At 35.9% G+C, this 18,892-nt stretch overlaps 1 protein-coding gene across 2 annotated transcripts; it reads left to right on the top strand.

The window, feature by feature from the left end:
• The first annotated feature begins 1,124 nt into the window (after positions 1-1,124).
• Positions 1,125-18,547, top strand: LOC129259882 (cell division control protein 6 homolog). 2 transcript variants are annotated; one of them, XM_064099031.1, is made up of 13 exons: positions 1,125-1,380; positions 4,527-4,803; positions 5,579-5,644; positions 6,356-6,493; positions 7,115-7,317; positions 7,968-8,143; positions 8,905-9,011; positions 10,672-10,811; positions 11,467-11,573; positions 12,193-12,254; positions 12,918-13,174; positions 14,320-14,460; positions 15,408-18,547. In XM_064099031.1, exons 2-13 carry the CDS (start codon positions 4,548-4,550, stop codon positions 15,525-15,527), a joined length of 1,773 nt encoding a protein of 590 aa, XP_063955101.1. In that variant the 5' UTR covers positions 1,125-1,380; positions 4,527-4,547; the 3' UTR covers positions 15,528-18,547. The 2 variants fall into 2 exon arrangements, with proteins under 2 accessions (XP_063955101.1, XP_063955102.1); XM_064099032.1 differs by having other exon boundaries at positions 1,268-1,621.
• Positions 18,548-18,892: the final 345 nt, after the last annotated feature.

Raw genomic sequence — 18,892 nt, 5'->3', positions numbered from 1 at the left:
CAATTATTCTGAGAAGTAACGTTAGCCTCAAACAGTGCCCATATAACTTGCCATATCGCATATTTGAAATAATATTTTTGTAATGCACAGAAGGTCTCTGTTTTATGATATACCCTGATATGCAGACATTTTAAAATATCATGTATCTATTACCCCGTCTACTACGCACACTCAGTTTGTTTAAGGACGTTCCACAGTTAAAGTGAAATCCATGTCATTTTCATCAAACTTTGCACATAGATACTTTAGAACCTTAATATTCGAAATATGCAAAAATTAACATAGGTCCATGTGCTTGATTTTTTGCTATAGAGCTTCAAAGTTCACCCAAATTGATGTTGTTAAGAATTGCGCATTCAAAAGAATTTGGCATTTTTAGACCTCGCAAGATTACTACAATGAGTTTAAACCTGTATTACTCAGTCAAAATACATGAAAAAGTCATCAAATTTCGCAAGAGAGTTAATAATTGTATCGTTAGAATGGAGAATCTATTTATAGTGCTATTTGTTTGCAGTTTTAAGTCTAACAGCACTGTCAGTTCTTAAAATGGCGTAAAAGATAACAAAAACCCAATCTAAAGAAATGTGAAATTTCAATAACATACTACAAAAGTACAATAAATGCTGCACTTTATTCAAAATCCATGTCATTTTCACCAATATTTGCAAAGTTGTAGAGGAAGGTATACCTAAGAGGTATAAACATTAAAAAATGGGGGTTCATGTGCTTGTTTTTAAACTATCAGCATTTTTTTTTTGGAAATGTGCTTTATTAAACACAAAAAATGTGCCGAATGCTTTGTATCTATGTGAAGAAAAAATCAAAACCACTCTACCATTTATTCAAACTCGGGGACTAATTCGTGATTCTTGGCAGCACTGCAGAGTAAAGTATTTTGAAATTGTAGAGATGATTTTTAAAATGGTCCATGGAATAATTCAATTTTTTAGCTTCATAAGATAATGCATCGGATCTGCAGTTAGAGTGCAGATGATGAGAAAAATCAGCTCATACCCAGAGCTAATTAATCACCTGTTCATCCATTGTGACGTCAGCGCGCAGAGTGTAAAGTATGCGCAGATCATAATGCACACAAACATAACTGTGGAACGTCCTTAAAGGTACTGCAATATGCAATACAAGAGGTGCATGCTATGGGTTGTTGGACCGACCAATCAGATGACTCGTTTGGGGACGCTAGATCAATCAGCTGACTATTTCGCGCGGAACTCGATTTCGCGGGAATTGGAAGCCAATGCAAGTTACACGTACTTAGCGGAAGCCGAGGGTGGAAAGCTTGTTGTTGCTGCTGTCAAGCAAAATTATTCTGGAATTGTGTTTTACGCAAACTGAGGACTCTTTTTTTTTCTTTCAAAAGTGAGTACTGGTAGTAGTATTATTGCATGCCACTTTTATCAAGTAAATTAGCTGAAATGTGAAAATCTCAAATGAGTACGGTACCCAAGTTTGCCCTGTCTAACAACTGTTGTCGACTGTTGTTATGTTAGCTACATGTAACTTGACGAAGCGATGCTTCCCTCGGATGGAGTGGGTCTGCGCCCGTCGAGACTTCACGTCGACCAGAGGCCGGCCGGTGTGTGTGTGATATCGTGATATGGCAAGAGAAAGTTCTATTCTCACAGTTATTATGTTTTTCAGGTTTTTAATCTTGTTTGATAAACCTTATTGAGTCATTTAACATTTTTTAAATTTTTTTGCTTACAAGTGGATTTCCATTTTATGAAAATATAATAGATCTAGGCTAGGCCTAGATGATTAAATAGATCCTAAGTATCGGCATCGCTAATTAGATTCGCAATGCGGATTGCGGGGTTTGCAAATGGGGCCGTAAGCTAGTTCTGCGGACTGTCCGCTAGTGCGCGTGCGCAACGGCCCCCTTTGCGATCCCATGATGCATTGCGAATCTGATTAGCGATAGAGCCTATACCTTATTCTTGCATTTCAAACTGCAATTTCACCAACTAACCATATAGGCCTAACATAACATAAAATAACTGCCTGGAAAATCTATTGTCGGAGGAGTTTTATAAACATGTTATGATTTTTCTCGGTCTTCCTCCTTAACAGAAGGAAGACTCCCATCCGACTTAGGCTTAGTCAGGAGGCTCCTGGAGATTAATGTCATATCACTGACTAGACAGGAATGACCGTCGTTTATGGGGATTTATTCAACAATTTCTGTCATTTTACTACATACATGTATAATCCCCATTCACCGAAGGTAGTTCGTTAGTGTGAGCTCACATGTGTTATCACGTCGCCCACTTCGGGGGATTAGTTAGTCTTGAGGACTCCATGATGATGTTTTTTTATATATTTTGACATATACTTCTTCATCATGGAGTCTTGACACTCTTCCCATAGACGCATAAGAGACTGACCAAAACAAAGATGGATTTCCCTAGGAAATCCATCTTTTAAGATAAAAATCACGTAAATGGTGGTGATTTTATTTATTTTTACACCTTCCTATGCCTAATGCGTATGAAGGTTTAAAAAATTGGTTAATAAAAATGTTAAAAATTGAAGGTTTCTTACCCGACCAATCTCGTGTAGATCCCTCGATCCATTTGTCAACAAAGCAAATACAATACATGTAGGTCTCACCCTTGAACCGCTTCGTTATGACGTAGCTACGATTAGCGATGTTACAAAATTCCGTTTTGAAGAACAATTTATAGGCCTAGATAAAATTTATTATTTAACAAATATTAAAATTTAATACGTGATTATAAATAATTAATAATTATTTGTTTTGGTCAGTCTCTTATGCGTCTATGGGAAGAGTGTCAAGACTCTATGATGAAGGAGTATAAGTCAAAATATTTTTAAAAAAATCATCATGGAGTCCTCAAGACTAGGATTAGTACTGTCTAGACTAAAATCTAATTTACAGTCTAAGGATTTAGAAACTACCTAAATAATGTCTTGAATATCTAAAGAATCAAGACATATGAAAAAAAAAAGATTAAAAGGTGTGGAAATAGTACGTTACCGATGTTTACTTGTCTTGGTCTCGAGAATCACCCCCAAAATGGCAGCCAAAATATGAAATATTAATTAACGAACGGAGAGGGCGTCAACAATTTACGAATGTGATATCGATATTGCTTTCGATATTATACGATCTGCTCCATATGCGAGCCAAACCGCTACAATCACAGGTAGCAGACGACATTAGATATATCAAGACATTAAAAAGTTATAAGGATAGTGACGTCATTCAAGATGGCAACTTGCAAGAAAAATCATCAGCGTAGGTGAAAATGTCTAAGATGAAAGATTTCTCAATCATCCAAAGGATTTTTTTTTCAATAACTCCGGTCCAAGGGAAACCATGAAACTGTAAATTTCGCTTAAAAACAGTTTCAAATCGCGACCTATAAAATGTTAGTTCAGTATCATGAGTATACCACTGTCTATACGTACGGGCCAACAACTCTTCAGTCTATGTATTGGTGAGTGAAGCCAACGTAGTTCAGCGGAACAACCAAAATACAGAGACTGAAGCTTTTGGTCTAATCACTGACATGCTTAATCTTCACGGAGCCAGGGACGGGATGCCATTGCACTACACCAGCGCTCAACACTGGCACTGGTCCGACGGTCCCAGACCAGTAAAAATTGCTGTCGGGCCAGTAACTTTTCAGAAATAGCCAGATTTACTGGTCTGACATGACCAGTAAAATATATATCAAACTAATATAAATGATATTTTCTCCTCTTTAGTAAATAATATAAATGGCTTTGGCATCTTTAAAGTGTCTTTCTAAAACTGTGAAATGGTTCGCATGAATTATATTCTGTGTGTGTATGTGTGCACTGTTTGTTAGTAAAAAAAAAAATTGGGGGGGGGAGGCAATAAAAGACAGCAAAATAAACAAGTCTTTATTTGAATTTATTCATGTTTTTCTTTATTTTGGGGACCAGTGAATTTTAGGTTTGGACCAGTAAAAAATGGAAAAACTGGGTATCTACTGGTCCGAAAAGAACAGGTTGGACCAGTAGAAAAAGAGGGTTAGTGTGGAGCCCTGTCTACACGCACCAAGTATTTTGCCAACAATAAAGTTGCTCAGAAACACACATTTTCTTTAGGGTTTTGAGCCCAAACTTATGTTAATGGGCTACAATATCATTTGGACCCTTTTTTATAGATAATATTATAAAACATGCAATGAATGAAAATATTAAAAGTAGAGAAGCATTACTCAGTCTGTTATAGTCGCCATCTTGCCATCTTTGTTATCGTAGCCTAGCTACAAGCCGCGTATGGAGGCCAACAATATCATGAGATAAAAAAATACTTGCATCGGCCGATAAATATCGTGAATCTTACCTCATGCTAAATCCTGCTTCAACTGGTCTAGCGTGCGGAATATTTTAGCATCGAGTTGAGATTCATATTTATCGGCCACTCCAAGTATTTTTTTATCTCATCGACTGCATAGCCCCTGACAGCATTTCACGTCTGAACACAATTTTTAATCTTTTTTTCTTTGCAGTTTGTTTCTAACCATAACATCATGCCAGTCCAAACTCGAAGGGGTAATCAGTCTACTCTGTCATTCCCAACAAGAAAAACTAACACACCGAGTAGGATTGAACACACACTCAAGGGTGGAGAGAAGAAACTTGATAGACTAAAGAGAGATCACTGCAGAAGTAAAAGTCTCTCTTCACTTTCAAAATCAACACCTGTACATGTAGATAGTGAACAAAGCTTTATATCATTAGCTGATAGACTGGATGGGGTTATATCACCTAGGAAGAGGAGTACTGGTAAGTATCAAAGTATATACATGTAGTGTGAAATATTGTGATGTATGATTTCATGAAGTTTGTATGTTGAACATATTAATCTTCATGGTTGTGGGCCTGTGGGGCTTACTCAAAATGAAGCAAGACCCACATACATGATCTCATTCATGTATTTTATAAACATGTACATTATGAACTTTACTTCTAGTACTTGCAGTGTAGATAAACCTTTCTGCTCAGAATTTTCTTTTCCTTTTACCTTAGAGAGTACATGTATATCATAAAAAATTGGAGAAATGTATTAAAATCCTCCAATCACAAGATAAGATGACTCTTCATTAAGATTCATGAAATGAAGTCACACATCCCGTCATGTGATTATTCTTTGTTATTTTGTCAATGAATTATTTGGACCAGGGGTGTGAGAGTACAGATTTTTATCTGATTTCAGATTTTTTTGTTTTGATTTTCAGCTTATTTTTGGCCTTCCTCTGTACAAAAAGTATGGGAGCTCTTTCTATTTCAGACTTTTTCAACACTTCAGCTTTTTTCAGATATTTTTATTTGTGACCACTCACACCCCTGATTTGGACTTCATATTCATGGTAATCTCAAATAATTAACTTTAATATAATTGTTCTTAACTAATGCTGGGTACGGTAATTATATGCAGTGCTTAGAAACATTTGTATTAAGTGAGCACTAAATAAATGTTGCGTATTAATATTCGATCTCAACATTTATGGTAATATCGTGTTCCTCAATGTGGACTAATTTATCTATCCTTAATTTTCAGTTGTTGCTGCTAAGGACTCTCCTTTAAAGACACCATCTAAATCTCCAAGGAAGAGATCGATTTCAGGTATGTTCACAATCTTTACTATTATTCTGCAAATCAATTTAAGTCCGCTGAATATACAATTGCTCCTTCTTAAACCTATGGGACAAATTTTTGAAGCAAAATATTCATTTTGGCGTCATGAATGTATCAACTTGTATGTATGCAGAACAAGGAGAAAATAAATCTTTGATTTTTGGTCTTGCAAATGTAGGGCTATTCTTGTTTATTTGGGAGCCATATTTTGTTGCACATCAGTTATAAAGTTAATAGCATTTAGAGCTGCATACTATAGCTATATAAACCATTAGGTATAGCAATGACTGTAGAAAACAATTATTTGCATATTTGGGGCGTTTTGAAGAAAATGGTCACTACAAATAATAATTTGAAGGTATTGAGGAGCAACTTGGGCAGTAATAGGTGCCATGGTTTATTTCTTGCGCTGGTTGCTGGACTAAACCTTTAGGATGCAGGTCCTTATAGTACCTACCCCTGGGCTTGAATAAATCTAAGGCCATCGAGGGTCATGGTTGTGGGTGCTCTTTAACTGACTTCATGCCCATCTATTGGTCTTGGAGATTTAATTCCTTTTTCATTTTTCCCATTTGTGCAGTAATATTAAAAAACATGCCCTGTGAAAAAGTGGCCTATTCTTAAAATTTCAAAATTGAAGGCTTGTTTGATACTTCATTATAATTTACATGAAAAGGGTTTCTTTTTATTTTGTTTCAGATCATTACAATGATGAAAACCAAGAGCCAGAAGCTTGCAGTCCAACTAAAGTAAAGAGAAGTATCCTGGAATCAATGTCACCTTCAAAGCGATGCGAGTCCACTCCTATCAGGAAACTCGGCGTCGCAAGGCAAGATGGTAAGATATCAGAATCCAATGTTTGTAAGATTGAGTCAATGATTTCTGCCCCGTTACTGCCCTGTTCCAGGGCACTGGGAACAATTATTTACTAGGGGCTGCTTATTTGGAAGAAAAATTTGGCAAGAGAGGGAAAAAAAAATTTCACCCTAAAATGTAGCAGATTTGGGTCAGGAACAATTTGACAAGCCAAAAACAATAAGGGTTACACTTCAAAATGAATGTGCTTTCAAATTTGTACTTTCTATGTTAAATTTCTACATTTTATCATACCTACCTGATGCAGCACCCCCTAGACAAATCTTGGGGGTGCTTCCTACTTTCCCAGGGCCATGCCCTGTTTCACATAGAAGGAAACATTGATCTGGCAAACCATGGTGCCAGTGGTTATCAGTGACATTTTGTTGGCAATAATCGTCTAACAATGAAATTAAATACCGACCAGCACTACTTTGTGATATTGTGTGGGTGTCATTTGAAAAGCTTTTGATTTATGTTTCGCCTCTATTCCTTGATTCATAGAATTCACTACCAAACAATCTTTTATACGTGGGAGAACCCCAAGATTTGTATACCCTGGATAGGTTTTTGAAATCAAATTTGTTTGTTAATGTATTTCAGGTGAGTGTTACAGCTCGGCCAAGAAAGCCCTTCACACATCTCTTCCGGAGCGTCTCCTTTGCAGAGAGAAAGAGACTCAAACCATCCAGTCTTTCCTCAAGAATCACCTAACCGCAAGGAAGCCGGGGAGTCTCTACATCTCTGGCGCACCGGGAACTGGCAAGACGGCTTGTCTTAAACAGATCTTACAGCAGCAACATAAGGTACTTTATCAAATTAAACCTACAACAAATTATTTATGTTGGGAAATATGACAAATTTTGTATAATTTGATGATGACCATATTGAAAGACTTTTTTTATACTATTTCTTTGAAATGATGGTCGACTGACCTTTAAATTGAAAACTCCAATGATATCATCCTGCAATCTCTAATTTGAAGGTAATGTTCATATCAGATAAACCACAAAAAGTTAAGTGCTCATCTACAAATACATCTATAACTTTTTAAAGGAAATTATTTTTGAAAAGTATAAAGACAAGCAAATCAACTATACATGTTGCTATTTTGATAGCTTTGTATACATGTAGGAATGTGTCAGGCAGCAATACGCTCTTGACTTGAAAAATATCATGGAACATCACCATTCTTGAGGGGGTGGAGCTTCTTTTATGAGTGTAGTAGCTTTGCAGGTAGGTGAATAAGCCCCTGCCAAGGATGTTAAGACAAATTCCATCAGACTAATTAATGAACTTCAATAACAACCATCAATAACTTTGACTTCACTTTGTTACCCACAGTCATTTTATCTGCTTATTCTACTGATTTGGGATTTATGAATACGATCCCTGGATTATATTATTTGACAATATTCTTACACTGCCACACATTTCTTTTCTTTTTTCACTGCAGGGTAGCAGAAAGAGCAGTCAGCATATATTTGTAAACTGTATGTTAGTTAGACAGAGCCAAGGTATATATCACACAGTCTTGAAAGAGGTCAATCATGATGTATCAACGGATAAAATGTCAGCCAAGATGGCTGCCAGAGCTCTACAGAAGTCATTCACATCCCCTGGACCCACTGTGTAAGTAAATCTTCTGCAGACACTATCGCCTTTATTTCTTTTGGGATTTGCTCTTGTCAGTGCCCTGTGAAGTAATGTGCTGTAGTACAGTAATGCCAATGTTTAGTCTTGCATTCTGTGAACCAAAATGCAAAGTTCTTTTCATTTTTTTTCCATTCTGTATTATCTTAGAGAAAAGAGATGAAGAGTGCTTTATTCTCTAGATTTGATATTGAAACGTGTAATAAAGGCCCCCAAAAAGAGGCATGCGGTCATTATTAGCAGTTGGTCTATATGGTCTGGTACATATTGTACACGTTCCGATCAGGAAAACTATTCAAGGGACACCAAAAATGATCCACCGCAAAGAATTGCTTTTCCCATGCCCTCGCATTTAAAGTCTAATTAATAATGGTCGAAATTGTCGGTCTGACTACTTGGGATTTGTCTAATGCTTTTTGAAATGCAGGTGACCTATGAAAGAATTGATTAGCATGTTGGAAATCCCATTGCTTTTCTGCAAACGTCAGTTCTGAGGTGCATTATAAGCATCCTTCACAATATCATGTCGATACAGTTTTCTCTATAATTCACTTCAAAGTTTGGGGGTTTTTATGCTGTGAATATCAAATTTCTCACAGAAGCCATCTCATCTGCTTCAGACGTTTTTATCAATGTGACTTTTTAAGTGTCAAACCCATTATACACACAACATGTAAGTTGGATGCCATTATTGCCACTAAAGGAGGAAATATAACTCTTTTTCTTCTATTTAATTTTAGATTGTTAGTGTTGGATGAAATTGATCACTTAGACTCCAAGGGACAGGAGGTTCTTTACACCATGTTTGAATGGCCTAGTCTACCAAAATCAAGATTGGTTCTCGTTGGTAAGATAACAGTTTTTAAATATTTTTTTCACTTGCATGTTTTTTTTACAGCTCAAGTTTTATGTTTCTTTTTTGTCTTTTTGTCTTCATTTTTACTTTGTTAGTTTTTACTTGATTTATTGTAGATTTGATTTTTGCTTTAATTTCTTGATTCATTATTTTGTATGTCTTGTCAAGGGGGGTCACAATTTTGCAAGCCATATTATTTTATACTATATGCTTTTATTGTCATTTTATTGTAACCCTATTCCCCAACCACATGTTCTTGTACCGTAAGTAACGGTGTATTAACCGCACCTTTTTCTCGGCGGGACAGAATCAAAAGTCGGGGGTGCGGTTTATACACGGTGACAGGTCTGAGCCAAGCCAATCTCAGCCCGATACCACTACCAGTTTTCAACTCGCGTCGGGTGGCCGAGCGTAGCCGCTTGGGGCAATCCCGTTTAGAGGGGTATGAGCCGCGGGTATAAAAGGGAAGCAACTATGACTACCGGTATCTGCCGTAAATGTCCCTCAAAGTTATATCACGGTAACAAACGCACCTACCTTCATGAAACTGACTTTTTTTAATGGTGTGACTCTGTCTTTGTTGTCATTTTTTAGTCATCGCGGCAAAGTTCAGACGCCAATCGATCGCACAGCGCGGTGCAGCTAGCCGAATAAGACATGCATGTGTAATGTTTATCGCAACGTCAACGTAAGCTGGCGCTTTACCTTTCCGTGGAAGTTATTTTGTTTGACAAATTATTGGTATTATTTGACAATTAATTTCTTTCATTTGCCTTTCCTTCATTTCTCTCTATCATCCATCATCTCAAAATTAATCTTCAATCCCCATCTTCACTCCTTCCGACTTTTTATTTTTAATTATTATTCACTTTATTCCCGCCCAGAGCTCCCATTGAAAATACGGTATACCGGTACTAGCATTTTTTTTCCTATTTTGCTGTCTGTAAGATACCGCCACACACGTACTGAGAACTACCGGTAGTGGTTCAAAGCAGACAAGAAAATCACCTGAACAAAATCGCAAATTTCTCGTATCTTGAACCTTCCCGTATTCCCTTGTCTAAAATTCATGTCAAGACATTGAATGCTAGACAGAATTCTGAAAGCAAAAGTGGGGCTGTGATGCAGGAAATATGATATGAACGATCTTCTCGTATGGGTGAGCCCCCATGTTGATGCTGGTATCGGTACTTGCAATGAACACCGGTACCATATGTGTGTGTGTGAGGTGACTCGGAGTGTGGAAGTGGCCAATAATATCGGCAACTTGCAGATAAGTGACGAAGCGCTGATTTCCCATCATTTTTTACCAGTAATTCTTCGATATTTTTTGGTTCTTGACTCTTTCTTAAATACGCATATTAGAGATAGAAAGTAAGGTTTGATTAAATTTTTTTTTTAATGATTTTTTTTTTTTTTTTTTTGATTTTTTTTTTTTTTTTTTTTCCATCCGAAAATGGGGGGTGCGGTTAATACACGGGTGCGGTTAATACACCGTTACTTACGGTATATTATTTTCAAAAATTCCCTAAATAAACATTGAAAGTTAAAGCTTGCAATGACAGTGGTCACTTTCGATCCCATGTAGTGTGTTCATATTGATTCTGTATAGATAGTTATATTAAGTATGTATTGACTTTGTGTCTGTCAGGTGTGGCCAATTCACTGGATCTCACAGATAGGATACTGCCTAGGCTTCAATCCAGACCCAAATGTCGACCAGAGCTTCTTCATTTTGCTCCATACACAAGGACCCAGATCTCAACCATCTTGCAGGATAGACTCAAAGAGGTAACAGTCATTATCATTACGCATTGACATTAAATTGAGCTTGTGAAATGCGTCATCTTATTGTTCTTAAGTTGTTTTGTTGATAATGGTAAAAGATGACATTTATATCTCATCACTTTTAGAGACTAGTGCTGTTGCCCACTGGACAATTAGTGTCATGTATTCCAGAAAATACTTGGGGGAGGGGGCTAATTCAGCTTCCATTAACATTTCCTATGCTGAATTTTCTACATAAGTAGTTCTCAATAAGTTTCATGATCCTTTTCTTTTGAAACTCACGCATTTTATGGTACAAAAGTTGTGACAGCCGAGTACACAATGGGTGATTTCTAGTTCAGTGTTCACCTATTGCTGTTGGAGTTTGGTAAATTTTACTGGAGTATAACACGAAACACACAATGGAGATGGTCCCGAAAAGTTAGTCACTATGTGTTGAGCCGTCAATATTGTGATCTGGATTATTTGTGTAGGAAATTGTGCTTCCAACACCAACACTGGACTTGAAATCACCCAATACATTGGTGTTTGATGACATTATTGAAGGATATTCACGGGTTTAAATAATCCTGTCCGATCAATGCATGTCTGTAAGAATCCAAAGCGTTAACACATGTACATAACTATAATCATACATTGATTCTCTTTGGTTGTGTAGAGTACTGTTGATGGTACAGCTGTAGTAGATCCTATGGCCGTCCAGCTTTGTGCAAGGAAAGTAGCAGCAGTGGCTGGAGACGTGAGGAAAGCACTAGACGTCTGTAGGTAGGTTTTAGGAAGAAGGTTTTCATTTCAAACAAATCACGTAACATTCCTGGGAGGTAAGAAGAAGATAACACAGTCAGTAGGTTTTTATTCAGACCTACTTGCCAGGCCTCAAAATACCCCATGATTATTTTCCACATTCACACCGACCCTTTCACGGTAAGTTATGAGCAGTATGGTTGCTGGGTTGAGAATGTTCCCGTAATTTGCTTTCATACTGGAAACCCACAGCCTTGAAAAAAAAAATCTCTGTGAATGCATTCATATTTGTGCAAGTACGTACTGTTTAGCGGGTATGTTCTTTCAGGAATATTTTAAAGTTTTTTTCTTTCACATTGGCAAAAATATCTGGTATTTACGGATCTGCATAGATCAAGGTGAATCTCTGAATCAGAGAAAACCTGGTATTCTTAGACTTCAAGGTGATCTGAATACAGCTATAATGTGATGTACTAAAGTACCATTATAGATTTGACATTGGTTGCCTGGTACTGTTTTCTTTGACATATAGGCAATGTATAGCATATTAAAATATAGAGCTTTTTGTATCGTAAATTGCTCTATGTTAGCTTCATATGGATAAATAACCACAATTTTGTATGTCTTCTTTTCACTTCAGGAGAGCAGTGGAGATTGTTGAAGCAGACATTAGGAGGCAGTCGATATTAAAACCATCAGGAGGTATGACATCCTTTGCACAATGTGAAATATTATATATTTGCCATCAATCTTTAGATCTTGTGAAAAATCCCACCCGTGCAATCAGCTTTTAGACAGTGCGAAATATCTCAGTTTTGCAATCAACCTATGTGAGACATCGCACAATTGCAGTGCTGGCATTGAAACCATGTGCGAGATTCTACCCGACATATATGCCTCACAGAGTAGTTAAACCCTTTAATTGGGTACCAAGTAGTAAAAAAAAATTAGATATGATTAATAATGTTCTAGGAAATGGTGATTTTAAGACCATGTGAATTTCATTTTGATTCATGAATTCTGGCAATTTTTTGTGTGTGTTCACCTTACGGTTTCAGTAAATATGATGTAAATGTAAGTTTTCCAGTCGGTGTATTACAGATTGTGATATACATGCACTGTCACATTTTGTTAAAACTGCTTTAGAAGGTAAATACAAAACAACAATGTCATAGCTTTTAAAAAAAGGTTGTAAATGGTGTAAAGAAATGCTTGGTGGCAACACCGCATAAGAAAAAAATGGCAGTTGTTTCATTGTATACCCTTTTTCCCAGAGCACTTATTGTTGCTTGAGTCTATTCAAAATGGGAATCTTGTTGCATTCAAGAGTGCTAAAATGGCAAGGTTGGTTTTCTTCCATTTCAGGCTCCCCAAGAAAAACCCTACTGTCACCCGTCAAATCATCTGCCAGGAATTCGCCCAAGAAAGGTTCTCCATCAAAGCTCCCAAAGAAAGTCTCTCTGCTCCAAGTCTCCAATGTCATCAATGAGGTGTATGGGTCAGGGGTCATGACCTCATCCGGAAGTAAAGGTCAAAGCTTCCCTCTGCAACAGAAGCTGGTTATCTGTACAGTTCTTCTCATGGTCAAGGAAGGCAAGGCTCGAGAGGTCACACTGGGAAAGGTAGGTTGAAATGCATACTTTTGAAATAAGATTATATCAATTTTCCTCTCTATCACAATATATATTCTTTGTGACTTTTAGCCCCTGAAACTTTTTAAACAATTATCTGGAGTTTTGGATGGCGACCAGTAAATAAGATCGCATGTTTGGTTTGAGAAGTGTGAAAAGGAAGTCAGAAATAAAATCTTAAACCTGCCATCCACTGGTCAGTGACTCTACCACCATTGCTTCCTGGACCCCAACAAAGATTTGCTCCTTGTCACTAATGCTTTGTGTGAATGCTCTTCAAAACTAATATTTTATGCAAAATGGTCAAATGATGGGGGTGGTAATCTAGTCCCTGATGTTGATTGTGTCTCATCTTATGAAGTGGAATTATCTATTAAAGAATGGGGACTTATTAGGTGGTGCAGGGATTAATTTGTATTCATGGTGCCATTAAGCTCCCTAATCAATGAATGTATTTAGTGTTAAGGAATCCATAATGCAAATGCATGCCCAGAACAATAGTGGTATTAAAAAGTTTCTCAAACAATGAAGGTTGAGGAACAATAGTAGTATTCAATGGTCATTCAACATCAGATCAGCAAGTATATGGCTTAATCTTATGAAAATGTGATGTACACTGGCGTACAGATGGGGGACACAGAACCCCCCCCCCCCCATTAATTTTCAAGTCCAAGAAAAGGGGAGAAAAGGAAAGGAAAAGGGGTGAGATATATAATTTTCTGAATAGTATGTTAAAATCTATCACAAAATCAGATTTTGAATTAAAAAGCTCACAGTCTTGAAATTTGTCCCTGTATGCCATAACTGCCCCCTCAACATTTTTTACTCATGCTACTGACGGTGTATTTTCTTAGAGAACGGTTTTAAATAGAAGTCTCATTAAGGGAATAATTATGAAAATGATATGTACTTTATATTTCCAAAATGAGGAGATTGCTTTCAAGTATTTTATGTTAGAGAATTGTATGTTAGTTTTGAGCATTTATTACGATCAACACTCTTTTTAAATACCATGCTTGAGTTTTGTATTGCATCTAGTTTGCAAGATATAAAATAAAAATGCAACATTTGTTAACATTTTTTATGCACACAAAAGAAGGCAATCTTACAAAATGAATATACTTTATACTCTGCAGGTCCATGATACATACTCAAAGATCTGTGCAAGTTGTCATGTGGCACCTGTTGACCAATCAGAGTTCCTGTCTCTTTGTCAGCTGATCGAGACTAGAGGTGTTCTTGCTCTCAAGAAATCAAAAGATGCTAGACAAACAAAGGTAAAAAAACGTTCCTTATTTCAAGGCACCACAACCCCAGGTGCAATTTTTTTTGTTTTAATAAGACCCATATTTTGTCCTTATTGTCACTCTTGAACAAAGTTCGGCAGAGAACTAGTAATCACTTTTCCTGTTAGTCTGTTCATCTGTTACAAAAATGTTAAAGTTTTTATAACTTGGTAATAATGATATCTGGGTAATACCACATTTATGGTGATGATAACATCAAAGGTCATCTAGGGTCAAAAGATGGAAGGCCATCATTTGACCTGTGGAAAAAAATAATGCATGGTCTCCAATAATTCTTCTACTTACAAGAGTCCTCATCTCCTTATTTTTATATAAATTTTGTTTAAACTTTGAACAAATGATCATTAGATATTGTCACATATACCTTCAAAGCATACATCAAAGGCAATCTTGATAGCGAAATCAGGGGACAATTGTGGTTCGTGAACCACCTTGTTTAGATTACCAGTATGTTGCAATATGTCCTTCCCAAAGTCTTAACTATTATTCCTACACTTTGAACTTGTGTAGATTGGGTGAGCCCTTGCATTTGTTCTTGTTCATAACAATGAACAAATGAAAATGTACGGGCCAGTGAGGATGTGACATTTATCAGTTATCACACACATTTTGCATAGAACTGCTTTGTGATATATAAAGTTTAAAATGTCTTTCCTCTTTTTTTTTTAATGGAATTTTGATGAAATTTCCATTGTCATGCTTGCTGATTGTTCTTCACTTATTCAAATAAAGTTTTTGTTGGGGTATTATAATAAAGCTAGTGTAATATCATTGAACTGAATAATTGAATAGGGTTGACACTGTCAACAGTGACTCAAAGTGGCATTTGAACATAATGATAACCACTGTTAATGGTACAATCCTGTCTTACACTATGCATGCCTAATCTTTTCTATTCTTTCCCTTCAAACTTTCAGATGTGCCTGAAGATGAATGAGAAGGAGGTAGAATTTGCTCTTCAAGATAAGGTCCTAATGTCGGTCATCTTGGAAGCTGGCTTGCCTAGCAACAAAGACAAGAAAGGCAAACAATTATGATGATTGCTTTCAACCATGTAATTAGTATTATAGATAAGACTCGGCGCTGTCTGCAATTTTATTTTTGTAATAGAAGTTCATTGCCATAAATTGGATTTTATAATTGCCTCTTAATTTTATTTTGTAATATAGTTGTACATGACTTGTAATGATAATAATAATGAATAGTTTTTATATAGTGCATTTCATATAATTTCACATTTCTGTATGCCCTTCAGAAGAAAAAGAAAGAAAAATGCCTGTTGCAAAAGTTATTTTGTTGAATTAAGGAAATTTTGAATTTTTAAGTTTTTACAGCTTTTAGAAAAAAAAAGTCTAACGTATCAATTACCTTTTAGGTGTGAATTTGGGAGCTTGTCCCGTTAAACCGGAGCAGAATAATAAATAATTTTTTACCATTTGTTTTTTAAGATTGGACAAATAATTAGTAAATTCTTATTGTGTGATTGAAGCATGTAGAAATGAAGGTTGTATTAATCTAATATTCAAATATTTAAAATGAAAGTAAAATTACACCATGTACTCTAAGTTTGGGAAGCTAAGTACAATTTATTATATTAGAATACCAGTGTGTTATTCTCATTTCATGTAACTCATTTCTCATATGATGTGATTAAACCACGGTGTGCATGTCAAGGGCTTTATGCTAGGAAATTTTCGTTGGAAGTGCCCGCATTTTTCTGACTTTGATAGGATGACATGTCACACTTCATTCGCTCTATTTTGTTAGAATTCATTCCCTCTGTTTAATATGGAGATTTATGTGAGCTTATATATTATGTTTTCTTTCAGTGGTAGAACCTTTTTAACAGTATGACATGTATCGTGAATTGTTCTAATAGCTTCATTTCTGATCACATTTTACTATAAGTTGATGTGGTATTTTAGGTAATGACAGTTTCTAGTTTATGCCATGTTATACAGGTGCAAACAAAGTTATTGAATTTTAAAGTTTATCAATATTTTGTGAAAACAGTTATATGCACATCGTCATGAATATTCATTAGGTGGGCTGATGATGTCCCATCCCCACTTTCCTTTTTCTTACGTTATTACATGAAATCATAAATGTTTCATTTTTTCATACATGTGTAAATGATGTGTCTCCATTATGATGAAATAAGATGGGGCAATAAATAACTAATGCACCTAATCAGTTGTCAATCCAATTGTTTTAGTTCTTGGTAGAAAATGTTTTAATAAACCTAATTTCATATAATGAAATACAAAAGAACAAGTGGGGATATGACATCATCAGCCCACCTAATGAATATTCATAAAGACATGCCTAGAACTGTTTCACCGGAATAATGCATATCTTTAAAATTAAATAACTTGTTATTTGTTATCCGATTTTGATCGAATTTTTAGCATTTTGCTTTGTGAATTTTACTCTATTTATTGAGATATCAATATCTCCAGCCTGGATAGATTATGAAGTGATATTGAAGTCTTCAGATTACCTCCAGTCAAATATATATGTATATGAATTCTACCATGATTACATTTTGGAAGTCTCAAACAGTTCTATGAATATTTTCAGGAATAAGATATTTTAGGAAGTTTTTAATTTCTGACCTAATTTCATATCAGCCCAATAGCAGCCATGGAGGATTAGGGTTTGGATGGGATGATGTTGGCTTAAACATCTTTCATACTGCATATAAATTTTGGAAGGTATTTTCAGCTGCCTTTAAATCTTTTCTAATTTCCAAACATTCGATGTAATTAAGTTTTTTTACGATTACATTGATTTAATTTTCCTATGAATATTTTACACGTTATGCTTTTTTCTTTACACCTTTCATTTTTGTCTCACCTGCATAGCAGAGTGAGACTATAGGCGCCGCTTTTCCGACGGCGACGGCGGCGGCGGCGGCGGCGGCGGCGGCGGCGGCGACGGCGGCGTCAACACCAAATCTTAACCTGAGGTTAAGTTTTTGAAATGACAGCATAACTTAGAAAGTATATGGACCTAGTTCATGAAACTTGGCCATAAGGTTAATCAAGTATTACTGAACATCCTGCCTGAGTTTCATGTCACATGACCAAGGTCAAAGGTCATTTAGGGTCAATGAACTTAGACCATGTTGGGGGAATCAACATCAAAATCTTAACCTAAGGTTAAGTTTTTGAAATGTCATCATAACTTAGAAAATATATAGACCTAGTTCATGAAACTTATACATAAGGTTAATCAAGTATCACTGAACATCCTGCATGAGTTTCACGTCACATGACCAAGGTCAAAGGTCATTTAGGGTCAATGAACTTTGGCCGAATTGGGGGTATCTGTTGAATTACCATCATAACTTTGAAAGTTTATGGATCTGATTCATGAAACTTGGACATAATAGTAATCAAGTATTACTGAACATCCTGTGCAAGTTTCAGGTCACATGATCAAGGTCAAAGGTCATTTAGGGTCAATGAACTTTGGCCAAATTGGGGTATTTGTTGAATTACAGCCATAAATTTGAAAGTGTGTTGGTCTAGTTCATAAAACTTGGACATAATAGTAATCAAGTATCACTGAACATCCTGTGCGAGTTTCAGGTCACATGATCAAGGTCAAAGGTCATGTAAGGTCAAAGAACTTTGGCCACGTTGGGGGTATTTGTTGAATTGCCATCATATCTCTATAAGTGTATTGGTCTAGTTCATAAAATTTGGAAATAAGAGTAACCAAGTATCACTGAACATCTTGTGCGAGTTATAGTAGTTTTCAAAATCTGCACTGCTGCTATATTGAATCGCGTGATGCAGGTGAGACGGCCAGAGGCATTCCACTTGTTAATGTTTATGCTGTTACAATATTTTTTTATAAAAGATTATATATTTACCAAGAAACATTACAATTTTAAATATGATTAATTCAGTGTGATTATTACAAATTCCTTTGAAAGATATGTTGAAGTTTTATTATGACTTTGTATGTCAACATATTTTGGTAAGTTATGCGACACATTTTTGACTGAATTGTTGCCTTTTGTGCGAAATAAAACTGTTGGGCAATTCTATGGAATAGTTTACTACTTATTTTGTCTGTATTAACTTATGGAAAGTGTGAAAGTGAAATACAAAATGAAATATGATTGAATTTTGCAATTGTAATCTGGGGGTAGCATAGATTTTTCAAGTAGAGAAAAACAAAGAGAAAAAGAAGAAATAGAAAAGAAAAGGAAGAGAGAAAAAAATATGTAAAGGTGTTACCCTATATTACACTTGTAAAAAAAAAAATAAAAAATCTTCCCCCTCCCCCCTATCAAAATATCCAGACACCACCCAAGATTGTAATGCAAATATTGTGCTCTCAAAAAGGGTATATTGACATATTTCCCATGCAAAGGAGGTATTTTTAACTT

This window comes from Lytechinus pictus, chromosome 1 (genome assembly GCF_037042905.1).
Source record: "Lytechinus pictus isolate F3 Inbred chromosome 1, Lp3.0, whole genome shotgun sequence".
Taxonomy (NCBI): domain Eukaryota; kingdom Metazoa; phylum Echinodermata; class Echinoidea; order Temnopleuroida; family Toxopneustidae; genus Lytechinus; species Lytechinus pictus.
Note: the sequence above shows the minus strand (reverse complement) of the source record. Positions and strands in the feature narration are given on the sequence as shown.